Raw genomic sequence first — 24,610 nt, 5'->3', positions numbered from 1 at the left:
GAATATTTTGGGCAATTGGGGAGTCTGGCTTGCTGTAAACATTCTAAGTGGTTTCTGAAATAAAATAAACTGCTGGAAGCACTTAGCCAGCCAGGCAACGTTTGAGGAAGAACCACTTGACATTTCAGATCCGAGTTCATCCACTGGATCTTTCGTTCTCCAAGGAGTGTCTGTTTGGTGTCGGGAATACTACCTTCAGCTTGCACTGTCTTTTGTGCTTCCTATCAAACAAAACTACCAATGCTGAAGATCTGAAATAACAATGAAAGGTCTTTGACCTGAAACTCTGACTCTACAGATGTGATGTGAACTTCTGGGTATTTCCTGGATTTTATTTTCATGGATAATTCTACACAAGGGCAATAGTCTTTGTGTCACACATGATATATACGGGTCAATGTCCATTTTGAAAATAGATGGGAGAGGGGAAGGAGTTGTTCCTGAACCATGGCCTTCACACTTTGTAGCTCTTCCTGATGGTAGCAATGAGAACAAGATATGATCTTGATGTCCAGGGTACTGGGGATGGTGCTCATGAAGCTAAATCCAAGTGAATTTTGTCCAAGCACAGTGTGTGATACAATTTTTTTGTTTTATTTCACTGTTATTGTCATGCAACCTATTAATCTTTAATGTGAATTCTTAGAAAACAATGGAATTGAAATCTGTGCCACAGCCTTGCACCTTGCGTTGTAGATAGGATGAAAATCTGCCTTTCTAAGTGTTGTCTCTGCACGTGAGCAAAGTACATCCGACCACCAGCTGCCATTTTGTTTTTTTCCATACTTGTCTGAGTTCATTCCAATCTGCACCTGGTATTTCTACCCTGAAAGTAAAATATTCTACTAGCTTAGGGAGTAAATGATGTCTTCTCCACAATTTTTATTTTAGACTTTGGAATGATCTTCAGAGGTTTTGCTGTTCCAAAGGAATATGCAACTTCCACAGTAATAAAAATAAGAACTGTACGTTAAGGGTGAGTATCATTTTGTACATCTCTATCATACAAAGATACTTTTACAGATCATTTCTTCCCCATAGCTTGCAGAGTTTTCCTCTTTGTGCTTCCAAAAGTTACCAGTTAATTTCTTTCCAACTTCAGTATTTTTTCAAGCTGCGCTTTGCAGCTCAACTGAATTTAAAATAAAAATATTGTGGCAACCCACCTTCTGCGCAAGTGAACCGGCTCACAAATAGCCAGCGCACAGGGAGAGACTTTGGTAATGCACCTCTGATGTAATTTCCACCCAGAGAGGGCGGGCGCTAGGGATTAAATACCAGCGCCACGAAGTTTGAATAAACTAGTTTCGAAGCGACTTACCGACTGCGTGTCGTTGTCTCTCACTCTGTATGTAGTACATCGCTACGTTGGTGACCCCGAGTTTGGGTCCTTCGGTTTCCTACTCTCTCTTACAGAAATGGTTCCTTCATATCAGTTCCCATTTATTACATGCTCTCATGGCATGGTAGTTTGAGGTGGCATAGAGGCTAGCATAATGCTTTACAACACAGATCAGGGGTTCATTTGCTTTGCTGTCTGTATGGAGTTTGTACATTCCCCCATGACCCCTCTGGTTTCCTCTCACATTCCCAAGGCTTGCAGATTAGTAAGGGTTCGTATGTAGTGAGCATCCTACGTAGGCACTGGAAGCATGGCGACATTTGAGGCTTGTCCCCGGAGCATGTTTGGACTGTGGCTGTTAATGCAAATTACACATTTCGATGTACATGTGACAAATAAAGCTAATCTAATCTAACAATGATCTAATTGTTAATGAACCAACTGTATTGATCTTGGTGTGCAGTGTGGATGAAGAGCACAAAGCTTAGACAGGTTAAAAAGAGAGCTGAAGGAAGCATTTGGTTCAGTGCAGGTTAAAAGACAGTCTGTGTACTGCATTCTTTTATTATTTTATCTTACCCATGAGCATCAGTCTGCCAAAATAAAGAATATTTTTGAGAGGTACGATTTTACATAGAATAATTGACACAAATAATTGGAAAGTTTATGAATTGGGGGAAGAATAAATCTGAAATTTTTTTGCAGTAATGGATGAGGCGCCATGTTAGCGTAGTGGTTAGCACAACGCTTCACAGTACCAGCAACCTGGGTTCAATTCCCACAGTTGCCTGTAAGGAGTTTGTATGTTCTCCCCATGACCATGTGAGTTTCCTCTGGGTGCTCTGGTTTCTCCCCTCAGTCCAAAAGCCTTCCAGTTGGTAGGTTGATTGGTCTTTATAAATATTCCAATAATTAGGCTAGGACTAAATTGGGTGGTTGCTGAGCAGTGTAGTTCGAAGGGCTGAAGAGTCTATGTCAATATATGTAGGAGGGAAGGGCTATATTGATTTTATAGTAGGTTAAAAGGTTGGCACAGCATCATGGGCCAGAGAGCCTGTATTATACTGCTATATTCTATGTTCTCAAATGTGCTGCCCAGAATGAGACATAAACAGTGACTAATGATAACATAGCTTTGCTTACAGTCTTCTGGACTTCTGTGTGGTGACTTAATCAAGGGAGTTGTACTGTATGTACTTGCCAATGCTTCTGACTCAGTCCTTTGGTAATATAGTTGCTCAGATTGATTGGAGAACTGAGGGAGTAAACTAGAAATACTGTATACTGTACATCTGGTTTAAGATGGCACTGGTGAGGCACAGTGATGACTTGCTGGCAGCAAACAGAACTACTAAGTACTTTATTAATTGCACTTTTTTCTCAATCACCGCAGTCACTAGCCTGTAACTTCCCTTTTGGAGTTGAGCTTTTGAACTGAAGATATGAAAGTGCAGGATGCTTGCAGCATTGTGTGTACTGGCCCGATAGAGGTGGCAGGGCCCAGGCCCAGGAGCACTGTATGGCAATTGCTGGAGTGGACTTGGAGGCGATTTGAAGAGGCAGAACTGAGACGAGGCGGCAGGTTCCAGGTCTGAAAACGTATCAAAGAGGCAGGGCACAGCTCGAGTGTGAGGAACAGCCCACTGTTTAGCTGATTTAAGTGTCAGGCCGGATTGAGAGATCTGGGTGTCGGAGCTGGAGGAGAGGCACAGGCCAGCGTTCAGCTGGATGCTCACGGGGTTTACTTAATTCTGCTAAACTGAGGCTGTAGCCTGCAACAGGCTCCTGGATCAACTGTGACTGGCTGGCCTTGTGACTGTGGCTTCACTTCTGTAAACTTCAGTTCCGAATATTATTTACATAATTTGTCTTTTTTTCCTGCACATTGGGTATTTGACAGTCCTTATTTAACAGGTTCTATTGGGTTTCTTTGTTTTGTGGCTGCCTGTGAGGAGACAGATCTCAAAGGTTGTGTAAAGTATACACGCTTTAATTATAAATGTCCTTTTAACTTTGGATATCCATTAACCTTTCTGGCAAAGGACAATTGGAATAATTAATTTTGAAGATTACAAAATTTGTTTTTCTTTACAGGTTTCGGAGGTGATGAATATTGTGTATAATTCAGGGCTGAATATATACAACCTGTATGCTGATTGCTTTGGAGGGGTTCCAGGCAAAGTACAGTAAGTAAAAATTGGTTCGAATGTGGAAATATGTTGAAATGCTTGCGGTCTACGGACTACAGGACTGCATGGTACCATAGTGCTTAGCACAATGCTTTACAATACCAGCACCCAGGGTTCAGTTCCCAGCACTGTCTGTTACAAATTTTAACATTCTCTCCATAACTGTGGTGGGTTTCCTCGGTGCTCCGGTTTCCTCCCTGCACTCAAGTCCCAGTGACAAAATGCCTTATTTGCAAGCTTATCTGGAAAGCGATCCACGCAGCTGCAAAAGGGTTAATCTTGGTATATGTTGGAAGTCATGGAATTGAAGGAGGCCTAGCACAAGAGGAGGGCTTCCTGAAGTTGGAAAATGCAGTGTTTATGCCTCTAGGTTGTAGACTACCCATATAGAATATGATGTGGTGTTTTATCAGTTTGTGTCAGGACTCACCGTAGCTGCGAGGCTGACAATGGGCAGGGGAATGGGAATGCCATCAATGGGAACTTGGGATGGTTATGGCAGACAGAGCATAGGTGCTCTGCAAAATGGTTGCCCAATCTACTCTTGGTCTTGCCAATGTGGTGGAGGCCACATCTAGAGAACTGAGTGCAATGGACGAGGCTGGAGGAGGTGCAGGTGAATCTTGCCTTGCTTTGTGTAGACCGAGGGGAAAAATCCCAAATCATGACTTGAATTTTCCAGGGATTTGTTGGCATTTCTGCAGTTAACAATCAGTAGCTACCAAATTTCATGAAGATTGAAAACTTTGAAATTGTTGGCATCCGTTTACACTTCTTGTTTACCAAGGGAACCGAGCATATGGCAATGTCCCCCCACCACTTAGTGGGAAAACTGCATGAACATACTCCACTGGGTTGGACAAAGTTCAGGATTGAAATTTAATTTATCACATGTCTATCGAATTGTTCCGTTTGTGCTAACAACCAATGTACCAAAGATGCTGGGGCAGCCCACGAGTGTCGTCACGCATTCCGACACCACAGTTAAACTACCAAGCAATGTGCCTTTTTTAATCTTACAGCTTTGATGAAAATCAGAAGCAACTGGTTGTTCATAATTTGGAGCACGTGTTTCCCAACAGTGAAGTGAGACTTTTGTGGAAGAAGGTAAATATGATGCATCTTTATTTTATTTGTGATACAGTATGCATTATGCCCCTTGAGTTGCACTGCCCAGCAATCCTCTGATTTAATCCTAGCCTAATCACAGAAGAATTTACAATAACCTACCAGCTGCTACATTTTTGGACTGTGGGAGGAAACTGGAGCACCCGAAGGAAACCCATATTGTCACGGGGAGAACGTGCAAACTCCTTACAGTCAGCGGCAGGAATTGAACCTGGGGTTGACTGTAGTGTAAGGTGTTGTGCTAACCACTAGGGTACCGTGCCACCTTTATCCAAATAAATTTAGTCATCAGGAAATTCAGCATTAATTTGCATTCTGTAAATTTTAACTACTGTGAAACCTGTGAAGGATTGGGTGGTAAAAGTTTAAAGCAGATTTTGGAAATAGTCTGTTCAACTGTGGATCAACTGGTTAGAAACATCAAAAACCTACAGCACAATACAGGCTCTTCAGCCCACAAAGCTGTGCTGAACATGTCCTTACTTTAGAACTACCCAGGCTTATTCCTGAAAGACCCTATCGCTTATAGAGTCTGGTTGTACCAGACTGGTTCACCAAGGCTGATCTAATGTCAGTGAGCTGTCAGCTGTACATCTGAACCAATAATAGGCAAAAAGGGAAAATCAGAGGTCTTATAGGAAGATCCCATCTTTGAAATGAAACACCAAATTGGAAGGTGAAGAAACAAAACCAATGACATTAAATATGGCAAGGAGACAAAATAGGCAGAATCTAATTTGCTGATATTTTGTGCCCTGCATAGCTTGCAGTTGCACTGAAGTCAGTAGTGTAATGATTAACTTGGAGGGCAAAGTTTTGAACAGAAGTCCTGAAGTCGTGGTCTTCCTGCACACTGAAGCATGAAGTTCATAGTGTATCTTGCGTCCATGACACGTTCCTTGCTGGAAAGTAGTCTTGGTTGACTGGCGGACCTGGCTCCAGGCAGGGAGGATTCCACAGCAGGTCACGGGTACTGGCAGGCCCCAACTGAAACCCCAGAGGGAGTGGTAGTGCCTGGAAGCATTCAATCAATGGGCTGGGGGAAAAGATTCCAGATATTTATCCTAATTGTGCCTCTTAAAATCTTAAATTCTAGCAGGTTTCTCCTAGGCTTCCACTTTGAGGAGAACAGTCCAAGTTTGTCCGATCTTGTAGCTCATCCCTATAATATAGACATCATCCTGATAAACCTCCTCCACTGACTCCAAATTCCTCCTGTAATGGGCAATCAACAAAGCTCCAAGTGCAGTCTGACTAAAGATTCGTATAGCTGCAGCATGACTTCCTTACCCTTATACTCAATAACCCTACCAATGAAGGCGAGTATGCGATGCATCTTAACCAAATCTACTTTCTCTATTGCACTGCTCTCAGTGAACAATGCACTTGGACTTGGAGCCTGACATTAATTGTATACTTTCTCCTTTCATTTGATCTCCCAAAAAGCAACACCTCACACTTGCTCGGATTAAACTTCATCTACCAATTCTCTGCCCACGTCTGTATCTGACTTACATCCCACTGTACTTTTAATCCTTTACATTATCTGCAACTTGCTAACCTACCCATCAAGTGTATCGTAACAAAAAATAAAATAGGATTATAATGGGATTTGAAGATCAGAAGGAGAAAATTTTAACTATACTAGTGTCAGGGTTTCTGCGAGCTATCTGGAATAGAAGGATGGTGAGAAATAATTGTCTTCCGATGAATTGTGGATAACTAAGCACTTCAGTTCAACTCCAGTAAGAGGGAGACCCAAATCTTTGGACCATGTGCACTGATTAGAATAATTCTATGTATCTATGTCTACCTTCAATAATTGCTTGCTCAACCCAACTACAAATGTCACAACCAGCTTAGCAACAAGCTACTTGCAATATCGCCTGTCTATGCAATCATTACTTTACCTACTTAATCCTGCCCCTTTCCTCATTCCCATCTGTCAGCATTTCCTGAGACTTCTGTCCTTGTATTATTCAAATGTTAATTTTTCTGCTTGATTTCATAATGCCCAAATACCACAAACAAGCTGCAGTTCATTCAAATCTGTTAAGATTGATGGCTCAGTGATCTTTCTCATTAGCCCACGTAAAATTTTAATGTATGATACAGAAATATGCACATCCAGATGTTTCACTCCACCCACGTCATTTTGTAATCCTTTGCTCCACCACGTGTGCAGTCTCCAACTTCTTTCTGCTCCAGCTGAGGGACAATGGCATTCAAACCTGTCCAATCTTGCACAATCACCCATCCTTGGAAAGTGTCTCCTGTGCTGTTTAACTGAAGCTATTCATTCATGGCTGTATTGGCAGTATAGTTTGATGGAGTCTTGTTAATTGGGGGGAGAAAAGGGAATATTAGGAGCAGAACAGAAAGTAGAAGTAGTCATTTCAGGAGTCAAGAACCAGTAGAATACAACTGCCTAATCCACAGATCAGACCTTTAAGGAAAACGGTAGTTCTGTTTTCCTCATTGTAACTTTCTAAGTACTGCATAATATTGATCAACTAATCTAGACATATCAGCTTGAACAGTTCATATAGACATGTTTTCCAATCACCATATTCTCCCCCTCTCTGACTGGAGGTGTACGTGCAATACTTCAGTCTGACTCGTATTGATTCCTTATCTGTGCGGCTAAGTGGTGAAAAGTTGGGTTTGGGCCTAATTTAATAATCCCTCAATTTCTGCAAATACCATTTCTTGCTAAAGTTGCAGGTACTGAAACTTGGATATTAGCTCCTTTGTCTGTTTGTAGGGCACTTCAGTTCTCTGAAACTGATTCCATTTTTGTAGATAGCTGCTCCTGATTGCTTCACCTAATTTTCTACATCCTTCATTTTCCTAGGAGTTTTGACTGTAGCAGTATCTAGCACTTTCTGTTTAAAAATTCAGGTTCATCAGTTTCGCATTTTACATATGAATTTGGTGGAAATAAGGGAAGTGTAGCATTTAATTCCTTAAGAATAAACAAGTAGCTTTAAATGCAGAGCCACGGGATTAATTTCTCCTCAGTTCCTGGTAGGTTTAAAAACGGAGCTGGATCAGGTTATTCAGGTTAATGTAGTTGGGAATGGTCTGCCCCATGCCTCACTGGCCAAGCCAATTACTACAGCCATTCCAGCAAACTTAGTTCTTGAACTTTACTCTGTCATGCTGATGTCTCATGCATTTTCTCCAGAAACTGCGGAGCTTGATTCAGAGCCACATGAATGTACGGTTGGACCCCCCTTGCATCAACACTACCGCCAGCTCTGACTACTTAAATAACCCGGATGTACGGAAGGCTTTGCACATTCCACCATTTGTGCAAAAATGGGAGATGTGCAGGTAAAATCTTGTCTCTTGCACTAACTGCTTGGATTTGCTGATAATTTAGAATATTTATCAGAATTCCTTCTGCTTGCCTGCCTTTGGTTTTGTATGAGCAGTGTGAACTGTTTTGGGAGGGCTGTATTCCTATTCATGTCTCCCTGTAAAAGTAGATCTATTTGGTAAATTACTCAAGTCTGATCACAAATGGAGTCTTTCAAGTACTCCACTTGCCAAGTAAGTACAGTGCAAGATTTTGAAAGGGACCTGCCCACATTTAATGTTATAGGTGACACTGCGTGTATTGTAATGGTGTGCACACGTGCATGTTGAGTACATCATTGTGATATTCTCCTGTAAGAATGGAGTACCTACAGCAAGCTAGTGTTTATCTGGAACTTGTGCACCCAGATTTCTCATGTATCTGGCAAACATTTGAAAGCATATGTAACTCTAGATTTGGCTAGTGGATTAATCTAGGGGAAGACGGCCCTTGGCCCGGCCAAACTTAAGAAATCTTGTTTGGGTGGATGCTGTGCGATGTGACCCCTGTTACAAATCAGTAGCACGAAATAACAAACAGTACACAATATGCGATTAAACGAATGAGCTTTATAAGTCTTAATTTGACTGTGGTTAGCAAAGAAACAAATAAAGAAAAGGGCTCATTCTCGTGAAACTGTCTAATGCATAACGTTGGAGCTCACGGTTCAGTCCGCTGGTTTCCCATCGACCTCCTCCAAGCGTAGCCAACCCATGCTTCCTCGCTCCAAGTCCACTCCATCCGGCGGTCTACCAACTGTCTCCATTCACATCTTCTCTCCTCCTCTCTCCCCGGCAAAGGACCGCGAAATCCCTGCTCCCAGATCCACAAGAAAGAACAAAATCCCTCTCATTGGGTAGCCCCACGTTCCAAATCCCCGTTATCCTTAGTCATAAACCCAAACATTGCTGCTACACAGAAACCTTTACATTAGCAGTGAAACCTTACAGTGTGTTACACATTAAGCAATGTAAAAAAAAGTAAGGAGGTGACCTGGCTTCATAATTTAATTAAAGGTTTACGTATAGAATTCTCATGTTATGTACACCTGTTTTTTTTTAAACCAATTCTCATGCAACTAGCACCTGGCTCCCATACACTCAGTGGCCACTTTATTAGATACACCTCATTAATACAAGTACCTAATTGGCCAATCATGTGACAGCAGCTCAATGCATAAAAGCATGCAGACATGGTCAAGTCATTCAGGTATTGTTCAGACCAAACATGAGAATGGAGAAGAAATGTGATCGAAGTGACTTTGACCATGGAATGATTGGTGCCAGATGGAGTGGTTTGAGTATCTCTGAAATTGATGATCCCCTGGCATTTTCATTCACAACTGTCTCTTAGAAGTTTAGAGAGGGTGCAGAGGAGATTCACCAGGATGCTGCTTGGATTTAAGAGTGTGTCTCATGAGAAAAGATTGAGCAAACTTGGGCAGTTAAGGACGATGAGAGGCGACTTGATAGAGGTGTATAAGATGAGAGGTATGAATTATTTAGAGAGCACAGTAACAGGTCCTTTTGACCTGGCAAGCCCTCAGTGCCCGATCACACCCATGTGAGCAATTAACCCACTAACTCGTATCTTTAAAATGCGGGAGGGAACTGGAGCACCCAGTGGAGCCCCAACCCATGCAGTCACATGGTGCATCTACAAACTGGAAATTGAACCAGGGTTGTTGGTGCTGTAACAGCTTTACGCTGCTGTGCCACTGCATTCTGTCAGCAGGCATATGGATCACAGGAATAAGGTTTGTGGTGTCATCAGTTCTTTTTCTAGAGATTGGGGTTAACACCTATACTGAGCACATCTTAATTGACTGATTCAGGGGTAATTTTCACAATTTGTCATTTTGGAAAGTGATGGCACTGGCAGGGTTTTCTATCTATCCAGAATTACTCTTGAGTAGCTTCATTGACTATGAAGTCTTGTGGGAACAAAGGTGAGCTTAAAATAGCTTCCATTACTTTAATACCAAGCATGAACGTTTTGAACACACATTCTTCTGATTTCCTAGAAATGGTTGATAAAGGTGGGTGGGTGTAAAATGAACTGTTCCACATACTTGACTGAGAACGACAGTATTATGAAGGATGGTTATACCATGCTTTCTCACTCTGCACATGAAAAATGTGGTCCACCAGTAGTGTGAATGTAAGTGTGTCATTTATACCTTTTACCAAGACATCTGTGCTTACCAAGAATTCATCCATATGAAATGTTGGAATGACTATTACTTCTGACAGTTTGTAAGATCCTATTCAAAGCTAGGAAGTGCTTTTTCCCGGGAAGTCTGTTTCCGTCCCGTGTCTCAGGAAGACTTTTCGTAAGGGGGTCCTCCTACCACTTGATTACTTGAACTTTTTTTCTGTTCCCATCTAGTGCCAAAGTGTATTCGAATTATCAAGTTCTCTACGCTGACATGAAGGATCAATACCTGAAACTATTGGCTGCCAGGGTAATTAAAATGCTGTTTTTCCGTTATACTATTTTATTCAAAGTAGGCCACTAATCTAGCTAACTCATGGAAGGGGAAGTTGGATTTTACTGGCGATGGTGTTGTAAATTATCCACAAAGCAGCGGTGAGTTTCTGCTGTCCTCATCTGTCTGATTGATTTCTCAATGCAATTTAGTGATACAGTGCCCCTTCTGCCTGCCTACTATGGTGGTATATTCAAGAAAGGAAGTTTAATTATTAATGGCTCCATCTGTCTAAGTAGACAATGGATGCACCCGGTTTAGGACGGGGCACAGACCTGGGCAATGAATATGGAGATCCAGGCCTGCCCAGACATCAAGATCCCCCTCTCAGCCTCGCGGATGTGGTCCAAAGGAATGCGAAGCAGTACATCTGGCATCAGCTTGGGGGCAGGAGCTGCCGGGAGGTGATGTGATACCTCCTTAGGGGCTCCACTCTGGATTTGTGTAGGGTTTACTCCTTAGCCTTCTCTTCTCCCGAAGATACCCACAAGGCAGTGGGATCCGTAACCCTGGATACGGGCCCATATGGGGTACTGTCAGCCAGAGCCAGTTGAGCCCAGGACTCGTGTAAGACAGGGTATGGAGCCACTACCCAAGAAAGGAAGTTTAGTGCTTTGGAAAAGTGGAAATTTTGACTTTGTAGTGTTCACTCCCACTTACAGCAAATGCAGCAGTCCATGCTTGCGTGCAGAAAGAATTGGACAATGGTAAGATGATTTGATAATTGGTATTGTAACATTAGCACCATACAGGTGTCAGGCAATGATGAACGAGAGTAATTACCTACTACACCCTATCCTCGTTATATGCGGGGGATACGTTTCTTGCAGTCAATGCATAATGTGAATACCAATACAACACAAAAGCAGTACCATAAGGCAACATTTGTATTATTTTTCATCAATTTAAGGTAATATTCAAATCATAGAAAGTTAACATATTAGGGTGTACAGTACTCACCAACAGTGGCTTGTGTGTTCGCTCTGGGAGATGAGTGGTTGTTGTGGTGTCGGGATCATATCAAGCACAGCAAGGGGTGAAGGAAGGCTCACAGAACTCCTAGAACTGCCGGCAGCAGGAGATGACACCGGTTAGAAGAAAGTGGAGAGGGTTGTTTGCTTGGCAGCATTGTGTTTTTCAGCATAAATTTGCTTGTAGGGAAGAAGGGTTGACGACAGGGAACAACTGAAATGCTGACTTCTTTCTAAACTTGGGTCCATGTCCATCGCCATTTGTGCCAAATGTTCCTACTTCCACCATTCCCTCACCGTTGGTAAACTCCCGGGATTTTCAAAATCATCTGTTGCTTGTAGCATCTGAGAGATAGTTCGCCGTAAAAAAAAAGTACACCCTGAATGTGGATCACACCTTGGTCAAGTGGCTGAATCAGCAATGTTGTGTTAGGTGGCAGGAATCGCACTGTTATGTTAGGATGAATGCTGGTCCAAATGCTTAGGATGGGCTGGCACATTGTCAAGCAACAAAAGAACTTTAAAGGCAAGATTCTGTTCCCGGCAGTAGCGCGCCAGAGCTCTGTTACCTTCAGCTGATGCCACGCTGTTTATAATTTCCAACTTTTTTTCAAATGTTAAAGCGGTTCTCTGCCACTCGGCTGATGGCCCAGAACATGATATCCGACGCTTAGGAGGCACAGTTAAATATTTCAAGCAGAAAATCACTCCACCGTAGGTAAAAACAACAGAAGTTCAAGAGTGCAATTCACACCTTGCCAAAATCAATGCGAGACTGGCGGGAGTGAGACTGAGACGTGTGCACATGACTTGTATTGGCGAGAAAGCAGTGTTCCTCGCATAACTGAGTTTTGGGCGCATGTAAGGAGACGTTGGTGGAAATAGGTTCCTTGCATAACTGTGAATCCACATAGTCTGATGACTCATATAACGAAGACCGGGTGTATTGACTTTCAATGGCATTTCCAGCACTGAACTAGTTGACCAGAAATTTGACAGAAATAACTATGAGCATGTGAGATATTGGATTGGGTACCTAAATCTAACTTTCTGCCATCTATAAAATAGCTCTGGATGAATGCAGCACCAACAGCACGCGAAACTTTCAGCACTGTCCAGGACTCCTAGTTATTTCTGTCAAATTTCTGGTCAACTAGTTCAGTGCTGGAAATGCCATTGAAAGTCAATACACCCGATCTTCGTTATATGAGTCTTCAGACTATGTGGATTCACAGTTATGCAAGGAACCTATTTCCACCAACGTCTCCTTACATGCGCCCAAAACTCAGTTATGCGAGGAACACTGCTTTCTCGCCAATACAAGTCACGTGCACACGTCTCAGTCTCACTCCCGCCAGTCTCGCATTGATTTTGGCAAGGTGTGAATTGCACTCTTGAACTTCTGTTGTTTTTACCTACGGTGGAGTGATTTTCTGCTTGAAATGTTTAACTGTGCCTCCTAAGCGTCGGATATCATGTTCTGGGCCATCAGTCGAGTGGCAGAGAACCGCTTTAACATTTGAAAAAAAGTTGGAAATTATAAACAGCGCGGCATCAGCTGAAGGTAACAGAGCTCTGGCGCACTACATGTCTTTGTATGCCAGATCCTCACTCGCTCACTCACTCACTGACAATGTATTGATTCTCCTTTGTAGCCTCCATGTCTCCCCTTTACTACTTGTTTTCTCATATCCTCCTTATCATCATCATCAGGGTTAGCAACCATACCTTTGGTGTCTTTGCCAAAATGTGTGGAAGGACCCTGCTTGCAGCAACACAGTAGAATAGGCGTTGGTGCGTCGCTTTACAGTGCCAGCTGTAGGATCAGGGTATGATTCCTGCTGCTGTGACCTCGTGGGCTTCCTCTGGCTCCAGTTACCATCCACATTCCAGAGTTAGGGTTATTGAACTGAGCCTGGTGGCACCACAAGCTTGGCCCAGTACAATCCTCTGGGTTTACACAAACAACAGTTCTTACTGCATCCCCTAATGTTTCGATGAGCATGTGACAAATAAAGCTCTTTGCTACGTTTACTGAATCCCCTTTTATATCTTAAATTCCAAGGATTTTAGTCATTGAACTTTATTAGCCTTTTCTTCCCATTGCTATGGCATCAGAATAAACATTGTGTTGGCACACAGCATATATTAGAGTAGTCAAGTCATTTAGTGGTTACCTAGTTTGCAAGTCATGTTTGAACAACGGTGCCTATATTGTTTTTAAGCTAACATATAGTCTATAATATTTTTTTCTTTAATCCTGTTTCAAGAAATACCAAATCCTAGTGTATAATGGGGATGTGGACATGGCCTGTAACTTCATGGGAGACGAATGGTTTGTGAATTCACTTCACCAGGAGGTAAGGTTATTTGTGGTTTGGCATTTGTTCCATTCATCTGGGTTAAGTGGCCCCAGGTTGTTTGCTAATGTGTATCCGATAGTGAGTAATGTTTGGGGTTTATACAGAGTCTGGGGGATATGCAGAAATGAGGAAAATAAAGGGAATTGCACAGTTATGTTGTATGTAAGTGAAGTGTTTCAAGTCCGTGAATATCGTAGACATGGTAACTGCAAACCACTGCAGTTCAAAACTAAGCCAGTCAATTGGACCAAGAGCAGTGGTTATGATAACCTTTCCCCTACCTCCCACCACCTTGCCAGTTTTACTAACCATTGAAAAATTATAGTGCGTAGTAAATAACTGCTTTTGAACCTTGTGAAGTGAAGAATATTTCATCTTTGTAAGATGACAGTATGATCAGATTTTTTTAAAGAAATAACAATTGGTCAGGACAGCAAAGATTAGTGCATGCACCCAACGAAAAGAGAAATGATTAGGGAAGAGATGAAATATGAAAGCAAGCTAGCAAACGATATTCAAAGTGGATAGTAAAACCTTTTCCAAGTATGTTTTGAAAAATAATTGAGTGGATATAGGACCGCTAGAAAATGAGGCAGGAGAAATAATAACAGGGGCTAAGGAGATGGCAGATGAGTATTTTGCATCAATCTTTACTGTGGAAGACACTAGCAGTGTGCCAGATATTGAAGGGTGTGAAGGAGGAGAAATGAATGCAGGTATTATTACAAGGGAGAAGGTGCTCAAAAAGCTGAAAGACCTTACTAAGGGTACATACGTCACCTGGACCAAATGAACTATACCCTAGGGTTCTGAAAGGGGTAGTGATAGAAATTGTGGAGGCATTAGTAGTGATCTTTTATTTAAAAAAAAAATAAATCATTGGACTCTGGCATGGTGCCAGAGGACTGGAAAATTGCAAATGTCTCTCCACTGTTTAAGAAAGGAGGAAGACAGCAGAAAGGAAATTATAACCAGTTAGTCTGACCTCAGTGGTTGGGAAGATGTTGAAGTCTTAAGTGTTAAGGATGAGGTTATGGAGTACTTGGAGACACAGGACAAGTTAAGACAAAGTCAGCATAGTTTCCTTAAGGAAACTTCTTGCCTAGCAAACCTGTTGGAATTCTTAGAGGAGATTACACATAGGATAGATAAAGCAAAGGGGATGCAGTGGACTTTCAGAAGGCCTTTGACAAAGTGCCACACATGAGGCTACTTACCAAATTAAGAGCCCATGGGGTTACAGGGAAGTTACTGGCATGGTTGGAGCATTGGCTGATTGGTAGGAGGCAGCGATGGGAATAGAAGGATCCTTTTCTGGTTGGCTGCCACTGAATAGTGATGTTCCGCAAGGGTCGGTGTTGGAACCACTTTTTATGCTGTATGTCAATGATTTAGATGATGGAATCATCATCTTGTTGCTAAGTTTGCAGATGATAGGAAGATTGGTAGAGGGGTAGGTAGTGTTGAGGAAATGGGTAGGCTGCAGAGATTAGGAGAATAGCAAGAAAGTGGCAAGGAAAATGCATCGTCATGTTTTTTGGTAGTAGAACTAAATGTGAAGACTATTTCCTAAATGGGGAGAAAATCCAAAAATCTGAGATGCAGAGGGACTTGGGAGTCCTTGTGCAGAACACCCTAAAGGTTAACTTGCAGATAGATTCATTGGTGAGGAAGGCAAATGCAATGTTAGCATTCATTTCAAGAGGTCTAGAATATAAGAGCAGGGATGTGATGCTGAGGCTTTATAAGGCACTGATGAGGCCTCACCTTGAGTATTGTGAACAGTTTTGGGCTCTTCATCTAAGTAAAGATGTGCTGGCGTTGGAGATGATTCAGAGGAGGCTCACAAGAATGATTCAGGAAATGAAACGGTTATCATATGAGGAGCGTTAGATAGCTCTGGGTCTGTAGTCACTGGAATTTAGAAGGATGAGGGAACAAATTGCCATGTAGCAACAACAGGTCCAAATTGCCCCACTGTGGCAGGAGTGGGACGTGGGCAGTTTTGAATGCACTGGTTTAAATTCTGACTATAGAAAAACCATGTTGTCCAAAATTCTGAAAAAGAATCGTCGACCATGTTGCCCTGTTTGTGAACACGGTGTGTCTAACTTTGCCACTATCCACTCTTGGGATCTGATTGCTTTGTTATGAAGAGTCTACAGAGAGCTTTTAAGTGAAGTCAGGCGGACAAAGAGACATAAGGAACTGAGGGTTGGAATTATGTAATCTGTGCACATCTTATTCAAAGCTATTTTTGCCATGAACAAAGCTATGATAGGATCATCTGAATTCTTTGTAACGTATTGTCAGACTTGATTTAAACTAGAGGAGTAAAAGAGTTGTCATTGCTCTGAGTGTTCCGTGAGTCATCCATGTACATCTGTTTCATTTTCCACACAGGTCCAAGTGAACCGCCGGACTTGGCTATACAAAGATGAGAATGGTGATCAGGTGGGAGGGTTTGTCAAGGAATTCCCCAACCTTGCTTTCCTGACTGTAAAGGTACCTCCTTTCAATGAGTTTGTGAATTGTCAATAAAAACCCTGCTGGGGATGCTTAACAAGATCTGGGAAAGAGAGGGAGTGAATGTTTCATGTCAAAAGCCTTTCACTGGAAGTGGGAAAAGTTTATAGACAAGTTCAGAGCCAGGGATAAATGAGGAGGGAAGATGAGATGGAATATCAAGGGACTGACACATCTTAATTAGGCACTTTAGCTCACTGACTTAAATGACTGAAAATTTTATATGGTAAACACTGCTCCATATTTTATTTTTTGGTAAGGTGCTGATAATGGTTCTGATGTTACCATTAATATCTCTTCTAAAACCACCTATCTCTTGTTGGCAGTCAGTTTGCCTTGCATCATCTTTTCTGCTCTGCATCCTAGTTAAAAGCTATTCACTACCTATGTACTGGTTTAAAACTGATGAGTTGTCCAGTTCTGCTGTTGATAATATTTCCCTCATTTGCTGCTGATGAGCATTTTCTGTTTTGCCTTTCAACTCCTCGCCTTTGCAAACATTTTGTTTCTAGTTTAGCATGACTTGTAACCCCATATTGTGTTCATATTCTTTGGATCCTTCTATTGGAGGGTTGTAAGGCTGGAGAGTCTGTGGATGTACTGAGAAATAGTGATTTGAGCATGAGAACCTATGAACAATTCTACTAATATTCCCGAATTTCTCCACACCACAGGATGCCGTGATTTCAGCCTTTGAAGTGTTTTTTACAGAACTTTTCTTTGCCTACATTTCTCCTTTTTAAAATGCTGCTTGAAACCTATCTCTGACCAGGCATTGTCCTGGTGTCCGCTTTTTGTTTGACATCTTGCAGAATGTTTACCTTTGGAAAGGTATGTTGTCAGGGGGTTGAAAAAGGAAACCATTGGTTATCTTCGTATGGAGAATGGTTACTTAAAGACAGGAAGAGTTGGCAAGTCTCTACCCTGAATGTGTTTGGTTTGTTAAGAAGGGAAGTAGTAAAGGGTTTGAGGAAGTAAGTGTACTTGGGTAATGAAGCAATTCCTTTGCACTACTACTCCATTTCACCATGAACATTTTTATTTCTCAGGGGGCAGGTCACATGGTGCCATCGGACAAACCAAATGCAGCCTTTACATTCTTCAGTCGCTTTTTGCACAAGAAGCCATATTGAGACTGGAGCAAGAATTCCAGCACAAGGCATTAAAATTAGCATTTCTGGGCAAGTGTGCACTTGGGTAGGGTAGGGGTTGGAGTGTGCTCTAAGGCAGTATCCAAAAACATTGAGTTAATGTGGGGAGCAATTTCTGAAATGTCAGCTTCGCCTGGGGAAAAAAATACTATCTCAGAACACACTCCAGCATAGTTTTTAATGGAGAAATTATTAAGCACTCCCAGGCGTTGTTTTTACAATCATTGGCATACTCCAGGGACTGATCTGCCTGCAATTATGGATGTACTCTGCAATCAAAATCTATTTCTTGATCTTGTTCAGAAGCCTAAATGAAAGATTGTAATCTAGATAATAGCTTATCTGATTGAGAGAATGAATGATATTAATATTTCAAATGAACTGGAAATTCCTTTGTATCAAAACAATGAGGCAGATTTCTTGCAAGAAGTGTAAACTTAATGTATGAAAAGGAAACCAGGATTTCAAGTTAGCTTTAAGGTTCGTGCCACTAAACTTTGTGTTTGCATTTCTGATATTAGCAAGCACAAGTCATTTAACAGCAGCTAAATGTTCTGTAAATCTGGACTATGGGAAAACTCTTAATGTACTATCAGACCCACACTTTTTGTTTTACTTTTATAATTTTATTCTCTTGATTTTATTAAGAGTTGCTGATGTTTACTACCTTTTGATAAATGTTTTCCCAATTTGAATACACAAGTTGTGACTTGGAATTCATTTTCTGAAAGGGTGAAGGTAATATTTTCAGTCCTAATGCGAACCAATTAGTTATCTATTTGAAAGCAAGAAAGGCTGTAAGGATTAACTGATTTTTTTTTATATATTGCTAGCTCAGATTTGATAAGGTGATCAGTCTTTTGGTACATCTTATTGGATCAAATTGATTTATTTTTGATGCGGTTTCCTCTTTCAGAAGATGAGGAAGTATCATTCAGCTAATGGAAAGGTGAAGCAGACACTGCTTCATTGAAAGCTTTCTTATAGTTCCAGGGTTTCAGCTTCTCAATTTTTTTCCTCTCTAACAGCTTGACCAATTCTATACAGTTAGATTCTACTGCATTTGTCCCAAGATCTAAGCACTTTACACTGTAAATGTACTTTATTAGTTCAGGTACTACTGTGGCAAAATGTCAGAAAATGTATGCATATCCAGCACCTAATTAACAGCAAATGAATTATCCTGTTAATCTAGTTGGTAGTGTTATTTGAGTGAGGAGCATTGGATAAACACCAACCAAGCTCCTTCAGCTAGCACATTGGAATTTCTTGTGTACATCTGGTGATAGGACCTTGGGTTTAATGACTGAAGCAAATAAATATATTTTTAAATCTCGATGCCTTTCTGGTTTTGATTCATTTTGCATAAGACACATAAATATCTGATGCTCATATTTCATCACCACTGTGTAAATCAAACATACTACTTTGAGGTTTGCCAATCCTTTAGGGGATATTTATTTCCCCTTCCTGATTGTCCTTGGGAATTTGGTGTGAATTTAGCGTTGAACTGATGCAATTATGTGTTATGTTTGGGGGTTTCAAGAATTTCACTCTGGTAGCACCTAGATAGAATAGTGTGACTGATGGTATTTGCAGTTGACCTCCCCTTCCTTGTACCTTCAAGAATTTGAGGGTTAGTAATCTTATTGAATTGCTATGGTGAGTTGTTTTTCAGACCTGTAAACCGCAGCCGCAGTACACTGACAGTGATCATTCCCCTACTGGATTTTTGACTTTGGAAATAGGTCAGGTCACATCTGGGCATAAAGAAAATGATAATTAGTCAGATCATCCATCTTGATGCCAGGAATTGCCTGCATTGTATTTTCAGAACTCCCTTAGTCCACTACTGCTGTCTATGCCTGGATTCTCCAAGGACTGTAGTGGGAAAGTGTGATTTGTCTGCAGACTTGTCACCTCTCTCTGGGTAAACCTGCAGCAAGTACCACTGTTGACATGAATATGGTAAATCGCCTGCCAGGAAAAAGTTAGATTTTGATTTAAATCTAAATACTTGTTTTTAAGAATGTATGTCATTTAGTCGTAACTTTTGAACGGGTTCTGGGCCATTTTGTATATTTGAATCTTAAGGCAAAATGTAAGTTCAGTTGTACTTTAATCAGCTGTTATGCTTGGGGTGTGACCACTAAACTCTCAGGCCAATAGACCTTCAGAATTGCTGCCTGACTTGTTTTCATAGTTTTCTTTGGCTTTTTGTACTTCAGCATCTCCAATATTTGGCTTTTGTACCTCTAACATTATCTACAATCGTTAGCTTTCCTTCTGTAGAAATCTGTTTTTTTAATCTTTTAGTTTGATTGATGCTATGTGTAGAACAGGAACTCTTATCGACTCATCTCGGTTCCATAACCATTCATCCTCAAAGCAACCCCTTCCCCCTATCCCCGGTAAACCATATTTGGATTACTTTCACCATACTAGCATCCTTCCATAAATAAAAAAAACAGTACTTTGTACAATACTCCAGATGTTGCCTCACCGCTGTCTTAGAATCAAAGCACAGCTTCCCTGCTTTTGTATTCCAATTCTCTCATGGATGACGATGTTTTGATAGCTTTTGTAATGTGCCATTTGCTAAAGCCTGCCTAAACATGCCACCTTTAAAATGCAAGTACCACATCCAGGACGTTTTGACTAAGGCCCTAACACAATGATTGCAGCAGCATCTGTACCATGATTGTGATGGTTCAGTGCTGGTCTGAAAATGCTTCCTTCACACTCCTGTGTCAATAAATGAATCCATAATAATAAGGTCATTCTTTCTGATGTTTTTACCATTACTGCACTTTGCCCAGCTGGTGTACCTTTATTGTAATCTGTTACAAATCTTGCACTTCAACACCCAGATCTTACTGAATCTCATTTCTGCAGACTCACACCATGTAGATAATTTGCTTTTAATATTTTTCTGCCAAAGTAACCAATTTCATTTTTCCCACACTACACTCCATTTGGTTACTTAAATTGTATCCTTTTGTTGTCATCTGTTATAATTTTTACAGCTTACTTTGTCAGTTATATTTGCAAATGTAATAACTAAACGGTCAATGTCTTCAAAGTAATTTGTGTATATATAGTAATAAATTGAGATCCCTGCATCAACCCATGTAGCCTACTATAATAACTTGCATCTTGCCAACTAGAAGAAATTATTATAAGATACATAATAGACCACATAAGCCCCAAAAAGTGTAAAGAGCAATTGGACAATGATTAAATTTGTCTGTCTTCTCTGAACCCCTGTATCACTTAGGTAAACCCAGAACACACCACCAGGTTCAAGGCAGCTTCTTCCCTTCAACCATCTGGTTCTTGAACTAACCTGCACAACCCTAATCACTGCATCAGTACAGCAACACCATATCCATTTTGACCACATGGATTTTGTCATGTTCTACTTTCTTCATCTACATTCCCTGCTGTATATGCCAAGTACAGTTCCAATGCCATATTTAAGATTGTAAGCAACACCACTGGCATTGGCAGAATCAAAGGTGGTGACAAACTGGCATACTGTATAGGAGGGAGGTTGAAAATCTGGTTCAATGGTGCCACAACTTCCCACTCAATGTCAGCAAAACCAAAGAGCGGGTTATTGACTACAGGAGGAAGAAGCCAGAGGTTCATGAGCCAGTCTTCATTTGGGGATCAGAGGTGTAGAGGGTTGGTAATTTTAAATTGCTTGGCATTGTCGTATCATAGGATCTGTTCTGGGTGATCACATAAGTGCCATCACGAAGAAGGCACGACAGCACCTCTATTTTTGTAGATGTTTGCACAGATTTGGCATGTCATCTCAAACTGTAGATGCACAGCGGAGAGTATCCTGACTGGTGTGGAAAGACTGATGCTCAAGAACTGAAAAACCTACAATGTTCAGGATACATCACAGGCACAGGCAAAGTCATCCCCACCATTGAGCACATCTACAAGGAGTGTTGCCTCAAAGCAGTATCTGTCATTGAGCCCCAGCATCAACGGCATGCTCTCTTGCTGCTGCCATCGGGAAGGAGGTATAGGAGTCTTATGTCCAACACCACCAAGTTCAGGAACCGCCAGTATTTTTCAACCATTAGACTCCTGAAGCAGTGTGGTTAACTTCACTTGCCTAACCCTGAACTGATTCCACAACATATGCACTCACTTCAACCACTACAATACATGTCACTATTTATTTACTATATTTGCACAATTTGTCTTGCACATTTTGTGAAAGATTTTCATTAATTCTATTATATTTCTCCATTCTATTTTGAATGAGTGCAAAAATGAATCTCAACATAATATATGGTGAAGTATTCATACATTAATTATAAACTTACTTTGATAATTTGTGTAATTTTTTCTATTGGCTGTGAAACTGCTACAATTAAGTTATTCATTGCATGTGTGCATATGCACTCAGTGGCCACTTTAACAAGTACACCTCTTCACCTGCTTGTTAATGCAAATATATAATCAACCAATCATGTGATCAAGAGATAGTTGTTCAGAAAAAACAACAGAATGGAGAAGAACTTGTCTAAGTGATTTTGACCTTGGAATAGCGGCCAGATAGAGTGGTTTGGGTATCTCAGAAACTGCCGATCTCCAAAGACTTTCATGCACAAGTTTCTAGCATTTACAGATGTAACCCTCAGGTGTGTTTATCTAGGGGGAGACGGCCTCTGGCCCGGCCAAACTTGAGTAATCTTCTTTGGGTGGATGCTGTATGATGTGTTCCCCTCTTACAAATCAATACCATAAAATAACAAACAGTACACAATATGCAATTAAATGATTGAGCTTGTTAATTCTTAATTTGACTAGGATTAAGTACAGAAAAGGGCCTATTTTAATGAAACAGGCTAATGCGCATGTTGGAGCTCGTTGTTTTCCCGTCCATTCATTCTCCATTGATTTCCCCCTGATATCGTCGACCCCTGACCCCATTCCAAGTCCGCTCAGCCCTGCAGTCTACGATCTCCCCGTTCTGGCATCTTCTCCCAAACAAAAGCTCATGAAATCCCTTCTCTCGGGCACATAAGAAAGAAAAACACCTCCCCTCATTGGCCAGCGCACATTCCAAAGCCCCCGTTATCTCTAGTCATTACCCAAACACTGCCGCTACAGAGAAACCGTTATGTTAGCACTGAAATCTTTCCCAGTGAGTTGTATAAAGAATGGTGCAAAAAATGGGAAAAGGAACATCCAGTGAGTGGCAGTTCTGTGGGTGCAACTGCTTTGTTAATGAGAGAGGTCAGAGGAGAATGGCCAAACTGGTTCAAGCTGACGGGAAGGTGGACAGTAACTCAACCACACATTACAATGTACAAAGAACATCTCCGAACTCACAACACGTTGAACCTTGAAGGGGATGAACTACAGCAGCAGAAGGCCAAAAAATGTACACTCAGGGCACTTCATTAGGTGCCACCTGTACCTAACAAAGAGGCCACTGGGTGTATCTACCTGTGCATATGACAATAAATTCGACTTTGGTCAAAACATCAAACAGGATTGAATTCTCTTGAAAGGAAATTGGTTTTCTTCTCTGACCACAGGAGTGAGAAGAAATATTTTAAAGTTGATCACTGTTTTCCTTGGAAAGCCATTTTGGGTCTCTGGATGTTGAGAAAGGAAGTGGAAGGATGAGTGTTGCACTTCCTAATTTACTGTGCAGCTGCAGATTCCAGCTGTAAGCCTCCCCTCAAGTAAATAGCTAATCCACTGCATTGCAAAGTAGTTTTATAATAAATAATAGTACTTCGACAAGTAATTGTTCTTAAATTCCTGTAGTATCTAATTAAAGGAATTGGGCATGGCAAAGCCAGGAGATAAATCAATAGATATTTGGGGGGGGTTTTGGTGAAGGTTTCTCTACTCTGCAAATAATCCTTGAGTCCTGCTGAACTTGTCTCAAATAAGTACAAACACCTCATGAAGCTGGCTTTGAGATTGAGATCATTCCCCCAACTTTCCCGCAAGGACCCTCACTTTCTGAGCCCTTACTTTTCTCATCTATCTCCTCAAGTCCTCTCATAATTCCTGATGTCCACCTGCTTTGATCCTCTCAAACTACACTGCAAACCATCAAAGTGCCTAAGATTGTTAAAGTTACTTCCCTTTTGACAGTTTACTTCCCTCTCCTGTCATCACCTGCTTTGAAAATCATCTTTGTCACTTCCTTCCTTCCAAACTAGCATCCTCGTATCCAAGTCTGAGCATGCAACAGATGCTAGCAATTTGAAATAACACAGGAAATGTTGGAGGTTCTCAGCAGGCCAAGCAGCAGAAATGGGGAGAAAAGCAAAGTTAAAGTTTCAGGTCAGTGACCCCTCATCAGAATTGGGAAAATGAGGTTACAGCAGGTTTTTAAATCTAAACAAATTGAAAAGGAAGGGCACGGTCAAGTCCATGGAGACAGCAAAAGATAGGATGACTGCATTTTGAGGGCTGTACTATGCCTAGGTAGAATATGAGGTGCTGTTTCTTCAGCTTATGTTGGACAGCAATTGAGCAAAAGACTGAGATGTCAGAGTGGGCAGGATGAATAGTCGGTGCTAAGGTAGCGTAGTGGTTAGTGAATGTTATTACAGTTCAGCGTGTTCCAGAGTTTGCAGTTCAATTCCAGTGTTGTCTGTAAGGAGTTTGTAATGTCTCCCCTTAACAGTGTGGGGTTCCTTTGGGTGCATGGTTTCTGCCCACAGTCCAAAGGCATATGGTTAGTAGGTTAACTGGTCATTGTAAATTGTTCTGTGATTAGGCTAGTGTTAATCAGGTGCATTGCTGGGTGATGCGGTTTGTTGGGCCGGAAGGGCTTGGTCCTTACTGTATCTCTAAATAAATAACAACTAGAGTAACATGAGACTGGAAGCTCAGGATTCCCTTGCCATCATTGGAGTAACTTTGAGGCCACTCTCCCCTACATTTTCCATAACTTCTACCACTTTCAGGGGGATTTGTCCTGAACTCTCAGCAGTCTGAAAGGACCTTTCCCTTGAGGATGCCCTAGCCTACTCTTCTATTGCTACCAACCACACCCCTCTTTGGACTCTCAAATGCAAACAAAGATGAAACATATACCC

The 24,610-nt window shown here is 41.4% G+C and overlaps 1 protein-coding gene across 2 annotated transcripts in view; it reads left to right on the top strand.

Annotated features, from left to right (window-relative positions):
* Positions 1 to 18,855, top strand: part of ctsa (cathepsin A) — a 35,215-nt gene extending 16,360 nt beyond the window's left edge. For both annotated transcript variants that reach the window (XM_059980386.1, XM_059980385.1), the window contains exons 8-15: positions 892 to 976; positions 3,437 to 3,528; positions 4,554 to 4,638; positions 7,847 to 7,995; positions 10,409 to 10,484; positions 13,750 to 13,839; positions 16,246 to 16,347; positions 17,418 to 18,855. In XM_059980386.1, coding sequence (XP_059836369.1) covers positions 892 to 976; positions 3,437 to 3,528; positions 4,554 to 4,638; positions 7,847 to 7,995; positions 10,409 to 10,484; positions 13,750 to 13,839; positions 16,246 to 16,347; positions 17,418 to 17,501 — 763 coding nt within the window. In that variant the 3' untranslated portion in view covers positions 17,502 to 18,855. The remainder of the gene's footprint in view (positions 1 to 891; positions 977 to 3,436; positions 3,529 to 4,553; positions 4,639 to 7,846; positions 7,996 to 10,408; positions 10,485 to 13,749; positions 13,840 to 16,245; positions 16,348 to 17,417) is intronic.
* Positions 18,856 to 24,610: the final 5,755 nt, after the last annotated feature.

The sequence above is a fragment of the Hypanus sabinus genome, chromosome 9 (genome assembly GCF_030144855.1).
Source record: "Hypanus sabinus isolate sHypSab1 chromosome 9, sHypSab1.hap1, whole genome shotgun sequence".
NCBI lineage: Eukaryota > Metazoa > Chordata > Chondrichthyes > Myliobatiformes > Dasyatidae > Hypanus > Hypanus sabinus.
The sequence above is the reverse complement of the archived record's forward strand: the minus strand, read 5'-3'. Positions and strand labels throughout refer to the sequence as shown.